Source organism: Salvia hispanica, chromosome 4 (genome assembly GCF_023119035.1).
Source record: "Salvia hispanica cultivar TCC Black 2014 chromosome 4, UniMelb_Shisp_WGS_1.0, whole genome shotgun sequence".
NCBI classification, from domain to species: domain Eukaryota; kingdom Viridiplantae; phylum Streptophyta; class Magnoliopsida; order Lamiales; family Lamiaceae; genus Salvia; species Salvia hispanica.
The window spans coordinates 22,275,440-22,282,359 of NC_062968.1; the positions used below are offsets into that span (position 1 = coordinate 22,275,440).

Here is a 6,920-nt window from a genome sequence, read left to right on the forward strand (position 1 = left end):
AAACTATCAAGTGCATTTGTTGAAATCGTAAAACCACTAGCATTAAAATATGGATAAGATCACAAATGGACTTTGAATAAATAAAATTTCATCAAGATTGTCCTCCATTTCAATTGAATAGAATGGATTCATGAAAATAGTTGAATGTAAAATATCTTAAATTCTTCTTGTCACTCAAAATAAACGTTTGTTTACATTAATTAAAAAGTCCAAATATGATAACTGAATCCGGATTCGGAAAAGCGGATAGCCCGACCCGTTATATATTTCTGAATTGGGTCAATTGAAGTAAAATTTCTGTTGCAAAAGAGCGAAGGAAAAAACCTCAAATTTGACTAAGTTTCTCTCCACCATCCGTTGCCGGAAACAGCATGGTATGTTGATCTGAACCTAATTCAATTAGTAATCTTTTCATTTTATTGTATTCGTCTTTGTTAAATTGAACTCTTACTTTTGCCGATCTGCCAATTATATGAATTTTAATTTCACGGATTGATAGATAGACGCATGTCAACTAATGTAAGTGAATCAATTGTATTCTTAGGTTCAATTATTTGATATTGAGGGAAATGAATTTTGAGATTATGTAGAGCTTGAACTAAATGTTCAATTGCAGCTGGATCAGAGAATTGAGATTTATATGGCCAAGTTGATGCAGCATAGAATATACTAGTAATATATTAGCATTGTGAACATGATTTGGGGAATTGTTATAGGGTTTGACTAAGAGCTGTTCTCAAACTGAGCAACATAAATTATGTACGAAGCAGATTTCTCGATGACTGTAAAAGTTGAAAGGGGAAACAGAGTAGAATTTTCCAAGTTTGTTTAACCACCGATACCCGTGGAATATATTTTGGCTACTGGGATCAAGAAGCATGTGGTATATATGATGGTGAATTCTTTCTCAGTATTTTTTGGTTTGTGTTGCCGTGGTACAGTTGGATATGTGAATACTTCTTAGTGTTCTGGACTAGTTTGTATAGATTAATGTGCATGTCCAGTTTGCATTGGCTAATGCCTAGATCAATCACCGTGCAAAATGAAATTGATTTGTTGACTAAATCCCATCACATGTTGCTAATCTTTCGTTTTCTTTTGCTAGGTACGATTACAGCCTGATCCCTTCCTCAATGAACTCACCAATATGTTTGAGCGGACTACAGAAAAGGGCTCTGTGTGGGTTACTTTGAAGCACTGTGAGTTTTCACCAATAAATGCAAGTTTTTTTTTTTTTTTTTTTTTTTTTTTTTTTTTTTTTTCCGTTTTTACCTCTTTGTATCTGTTGGTAGACAGATTCTTAACTGCTGCAGCTGTTGGAAATTGAGAGTGGTCTGTTGCTTCCTTTTATTCCAGCTTCTGACAAGTCCAAGGTTAAGAGGAATAAGATGAAGACCGCCGGGGAAAAGATTGAATTTAAGTGCCTCATTCGAGCTACAGATGGAAAGAAAACTATTTCAACAATGGTATAGTAACTAGCTTCCCTTCCCTTTCATATATATCTTCATTCTATTTTTAATTATGAGAACATTTAAGAACTATGAATTCAAGTATATGCAGGCAATGATCATATCGAAAAGTGATGTTGGGGGATTACGTAATGTTCTGAAACTGATTGATATATTGCATCAGTGATGCCAATTCCATTCATAATGTGAATAAATTCTGATAGTCTGATGAATTGGTGATAGTTGCGAATTTGCTTTAACGTTGATGATAGTCGGTTTTATCTTGTGTTGACTAGCCTATAATTGTAGTGAGGGACAACTTTTATTGAAAAACAAAACACTTGATTTGAATGACAGGTCGGTCCAAAAGATCACCAACGATTCCAGTCCAGTTATGCAACTATCTTGAAAGCCCGGATGACTGCCTTGAAAAAGAGGGAGAGGAAGGACAAGCGAAAGGTGGCAGATTCCGATAAAAAGCAGGACCAGAAGAAGCAACCCACCAAACCCTCTAACTAAACCGGTAATGGCTGACTGATTTTCTTTTAAAGTGTTCATTTTATAATTTATATTGTATGAATACGTCTGAGTCATATGATATTTTACGAAATCTTAACAATTTTTGCGAAGTTTGATAATCGAACATTTTGGAGAAATCTTAACAATTTTTTGCTCTCTATATGTGTATTTTTTCTTAGGTACAAGTTTTCCATCATGAAGTTTGTGTATTTTCTATTATAAATTTTGAAAATGGTTTCTTTATTGAAACGATGTACATAAAATTGCATCGAGTAGAAACTACAAAACTATCATAAGAAAAAATATCAACTTAAAGACGCAAAACTAAATAACTAATCGTGTTTTATGGAGTATCTAACATGGCTACGCGCTGCATTGAATCCCCTTCCAATATAAACTAGATACTAGCTTTCGCAACAGCTTGCACCGTGATTTCAACATCCACAAAACAACAGTCGCGATGAAGGAAGCCTCCAGCATCCATATCAGCAATTTTTATAAATTCAGGAAATCCTTGTTCTCCGCCAGAAGCTGTAAACCAATGATTAACTGCAACGAAAACGTAGAGTAGTTATCAGCAACACACTAGCTAGTACTGTATTTAACATGGAACTATATGCACATAATGCTTTTGATGTAGTGTTGTATTCTACTACTACATTTTTTTAAGGTTTTGGATGCTTAAAATAGGGGTTATTATAGAATAGTGAAAAAACGTAACATGTTTTAGAGCGTTCACAGCCATTGAGTATGGATACGATGCGCATCAAAACCTCTGCCTTCACTCTACGATGAGGTGGGAAGCCCTTTGGCTCAAGAAACAAGGACATGTAGCTGCCTTTTGGCAATGAAACAACTCCCTTTGGATGAAGGTTAACTTTCCTAAAGCAGCAAAGTAATGTCACCAAACATTAGAAAACTGAGCTAAGATGTTAAGTAAGTACTACAATTAAATCAGGTAATAGCTATAACATAAAAAGAAGATGGGATACCATTTGTATTTTTCAACGGAAAACTCTTCCGAACCCCAAACATCCCCTAACTTGGAAAAGTTGGGAATCGTCCATTTGCGCTTTGTCGGAGTCGTGTGTTCCACCAACCTCAGACACTCACTAATAAGTTGTTCCTTCTTGATAACAAAAACATCAGCCCCAAACACACAGCTGTCGCCTACGACGTACCCTTTGCTCGGATCCATCAAAGTCTTCTTAGAGATCACTTTGGAAATTCCACATTTTGTTCCAAGGGCATGGATGCGTCTGGGAATTCCTGAGATCATCATGTTTTAGTGATAACATACAATGATTCTGATGTAAAAGTCGTTGTCACGACCGCACTTTGCTAAGGATAGCGAAAGCGGGTAAATCGCGACTAATGGGAGGGATTAAAGAAACGGGGAAAGAAAAGGGGAAAGAACTTGTGAATGTGCCCGAAGGCCAAGTCGATCATATCATAGAATAGAAGTCAAATGTACCATTACATGATCTTAGAACTAGAATAAACATTACATCAATAAATCATAGTTCGAAGATGAGATTCTAAGATGTCTCACTTCACAAAAGAGCAGCGGAATAAGTCCATACTAGACGACTTCGTGTATGAAGACACGAATCGTGAAAAGATCCACTGGATTATTTAGTAGCATCGACTCCGATCATTTCTCCATCCTCTTGACGTTCAACCTGCACATTTATAAATACATGCAGGGCTGAGTACAGGAGTACTCAGTGGACACATGCCGAAAACAAAACATACAATATATAGTTGTCATCCATCCACAGTATCGCACGGGGGTTTTTCTTAAAAGGCCCGAGCATACTAAATTCTCTGTGATCTTAAAAGTCCGACTGCAGTCTAAGTTCTTTTGGATCCTCGCCTTATCTGAGAATCGTGTACCGTGAAGGTGGCCACCTTCAGCGGACACATCGCCGGCCAACAGCTGATGGCTCACGGCTCTCGTGCACGTTATTCCGAACAGGATTTGCGGTCCTATTGGGAACCGAATTCGTTAAACTCGGGCTGGCATCGCCAAAACCCGCGGGCTATTACCCCAACAGATAGGCCTCAAAACAAACATTTTATGGCATGAAAACAACTTTAAAATAATCGCTGCTTCATTTTTGAGAAAATGATTTTTCATAACTTCAAAAGTATTAGCTTTATATCCACACTATAGTGCTGGATATTAAAAGAAAGCCCACCTGATATGCTTATGTCTCAACTCAATTACTCGCTTTGGCCTCACTCGCCCTCGAGCAATTTATCCCTTGAAAATAAATAGCGTAGCACGCTAATTAATACTTGAATTATTTCTCTTTAGAAAGAATGCATGAATCCTATTGGATAACACCTATATCTCAGGCTCGGCCTATAGGATTTTTCTTAATCCTACCTCGGCTTTACTACTCTGCAGAGTTTATTTATTCTCTTTATTAACTTGGAGAAATTCTATTTTCTCTAAACAAGTACTCGGCCCTTATTTACAAGAATAGGAATTCTTGGAAAGTCTCTTCAAAATTTCTTTTCTTCGGATTTTTCTTAAGGCCGCCCATGGCGTCGCGGGGCGACGCCGGTCGGCTTTTGCGTCTCCCACTCTACTACTTTATTCTCCCGGAATCTAAATAAATTATTTGGAAATTAATTCCTCGACCTTCGAGCTCCAACTCAAATATTTTCCATCTCCGGAACTTAGTAGATTATTCGGGAATTAAATTATTGAGTTCCATCTCAACTTCTTAAATTAATTCCAACCTTTCATAATTAAGTTCTTGGCCCGAAGCCCACTGCATTCACTTTCTTAACTACTAGAGCCCCACTTAATAAATTAAAGTGGCCCAAGAATAGACAAAAAAAACAACCTCATCCTATTTAAATTATTCGAGCCCATACTTTTAATTTCCTCCGGCCCAGCTACTCAATTCAAGTGGCCCAATCTTAATTAAATTCAGCCCAATACTCCTTCCATTTGTCGGCTACTTCCCCTCTTCTACCAACATCTCCAAAAATTAACTTCCTTAGATTGATGAACAGAGATGCAGGCGGCGGTTTCTCTCCTCGGCTCGTCGCCGCCTCCGGCGAGAATGGCGCTGCTCCGCATCGCCGGAGCTCGCCCCCTTCTCTTTCTCCATTCCTCTTTTCTTCCGATCGTCCAATTTAGCTCTAGACTCCTAATTGAAGATTCAAAATTATAGTTTAGGGGAAATGTCTATGGCGGCTCCTCTCCCAATTCGCCGCCGCCGCCGCTCCAAGCTCGCGGCTGCTCCTCCTCGGCGGCCTTGACTCCGCCGGTTCTCCATTCGGTGAAGTCCCGGTTAGGGAGAAGGCGTCGCCTCTCCCTCCGTCGGCTTCTCTCTCTCGCTCGGCGGCCTCACCGCACGGCCGCCAACGTCGCTCGCCGTCGGCCTCGACAAGGATGCCGCCGTCCGCCTCGCCTCTGTTGCCGCCGTGATCCGCAGCTTCTCCGCGGAAGTTCTTCGGCTCCGTCGACACTCGCCGTCGCCCGGTCGCCCCTCCGCCTAAGCTAAGTCCTCTCCCCCTACCCCTTACTCCTTTTTCAAGTTATGGCAGTAGCTTATTTTTGGAAAAAAAATCTCCATTGGAGTCTTGTGTGGCTTATGGTGATATATTGCTCAATTTCGAGATCTTGCTATATTCTTGCTTATGATATTTTGCCACCGAATTCATATGGAGGGGGTATCATGCGGCTATCTCTAATTTGCATAGCTCTAAGCTCTTGAGCTTCAACTTAGTGTTACATGATTGCTATTGTTTTCATCCTTGCTGTGAGGATCCTATGAAAATTCCAAGTTCTTGTGCTGTCTATTGTTGTCCTACATGATGCGAAGATTATTGGTGTTGAGGTTGTTTACCTCGCTTGGTGATTTCGGTTCGGTGGTGGCGGTCTCTCGCCTTCGCCGCCGCTTCCTCTCCTCTCCGTCGCCCCGCGCTTAGTGTCGTGAGTGGGTGGTGGTGTCGAGAGTGGGGTGGCGGAGGTGAAGGGGAAGGTGGCTCTTATATGGTGCTAATCTATTGGAAGCTAGGTTTGAGACTTGGAGCCAAAGGCTCCTATTTTGGGCTTGCTAGCTCTCTCACTTTCGAGCTTGATGATTGTGAGATTCTTGCCGTTTTGGTGATGGTGGCTGATCTTCTTGGCTGATTTCTCGGCCTTGATCGACGGGGAGATGAGAGTTTGTCTCATCTTCTACTTTGGGCTTGTGTAGGAGCTCTTTCTCCTATGCCTTCTTTGTCTTGACTCACTTTTGATGTTAGATGAAGTGGTGACAAAAATTGGCTTACCTCATGCTCTATCTTGTAGCTCTTCTAGCTGCACTATTCACCTACTTGCTCCATCTCTTGTTTAGCTTGTGCTCCCCTCCCTCTTTACTTGTGTGTAACTTTCTAACCCCCAATTTGGTGTAAACTTTGTAGGTACATGGAGGCATTCTTGGAGCTTGTGGGGGAAGCAAAATCGAGATTAAGAAAGAGAGGGAAAGAAAGGAGATGCTCCTCTTGAGCTCATTTGGTTCTATTCCAATTTAGTTTGCTTCCAAACTTGAGAATTAAAGAAGTAGGATAGATAGCGTAGAATAGGTGCATGTTGATTTTATCACACTTGTAGGCATGTACTATTTCCATCATCCATGTATTTTATTCCTCAAGGTGTATCCACATTTCTCTAATAAAAGTATTTTCTCCACTTTTATTCTTGAAACTTAAATTTTCCTTGCATTTTATTTCCTCCAACGAAGATACTTAAATTACTCCAAAGTCGAATACAACGAGGAAAGTACGATTACACATCTTCTAAAAGAAATTAATTAAGCTAATAAATCCGATTTATCTCGAAAGAAGGGAACGAAATTCTGGGGCGTCACATTCTAAGAAATTTCGTCCCGAAATTTGTGCAGCTCTACTTGAAAAGTTCGGGGTAACGTTCCTTCATCTTATCCTCCA

The 6,920-nt window shown here is 40.1% G+C and overlaps 2 protein-coding genes across 3 annotated transcripts; one reads left to right on the forward strand and one right to left on the reverse strand.

Annotated features, from left to right (window-relative positions):
- The first annotated feature begins 231 nt into the window (after positions 1 to 231).
- Positions 232 to 6,625, forward strand: LOC125222010 (signal recognition particle 14 kDa protein-like). Of its 2 annotated transcripts, XM_048124385.1 has the most exons (5): positions 232 to 374; positions 1,106 to 1,199; positions 1,357 to 1,466; positions 1,806 to 1,971; positions 6,396 to 6,625. In XM_048124385.1, exons 1-4 carry the CDS (start codon positions 372 to 374, stop codon positions 1,965 to 1,967), a joined length of 369 nt encoding a protein of 122 aa, XP_047980342.1. In that variant the 5' UTR covers positions 232 to 371; the 3' UTR covers positions 1,968 to 1,971; positions 6,396 to 6,625. The 2 variants fall into 2 exon arrangements, with proteins under 2 accessions (XP_047980342.1, XP_047980341.1); XM_048124384.1 differs by lacking the exon at positions 6,396 to 6,625 and having other exon boundaries at positions 1,806 to 2,125.
- Positions 2,365 to 3,249, reverse strand: LOC125220662. The gene is made up of 3 exons (XM_048122815.1): positions 2,960 to 3,249; positions 2,707 to 2,849; positions 2,365 to 2,516 (listed from the first exon to the last, which is right to left on the reverse strand). The coding sequence occupies exons 1-3, from the start codon at positions 3,247 to 3,249 to the stop codon at positions 2,365 to 2,367; spliced, it is 585 nt and encodes a 194-aa protein (XP_047978772.1).
- Positions 6,626 to 6,920: the final 295 nt, after the last annotated feature.

What these genes read in the sequence shown, in the direction of transcription:
- LOC125222010 (XM_048124385.1), top strand. An exon ending in GTGGGTTACTTTGAAGCACT is followed by an intron (nt 1,200 to 1,356) that starts GTGAGTTTTCAC and finishes CTTTTATTCCAG; the next exon opens with CTTCTGACAAGTCCAAGGTT. An exon ending in AGAAAACTATTTCAACAATG is followed by an intron (nt 1,467 to 1,805) that starts GTATAGTAACTA and finishes TTTGAATGACAG; the next exon opens with GTCGGTCCAAAAGATCACCA.
- LOC125220662 (XM_048122815.1), bottom strand. Translation starts at nt 3,249, where the DNA reads ATGATGATCTCAGGAATTCCCAGACGCATCCATGCCCTTGGAACAAAA. An exon ending in TCCGTTGAAAAATACAAATG is followed by an intron (nt 2,850 to 2,959) that starts GTATCCCATCTT and finishes TTGCTGCTTTAG; the next exon opens with GAAAGTTAACCTTCATCCAA. An exon ending in CGTATCCATACTCAATGGCT is followed by an intron (nt 2,517 to 2,706) that starts GTGAACGCTCTA and finishes TTTTCGTTGCAG; the next exon opens with TTAATCATTGGTTTACAGCT.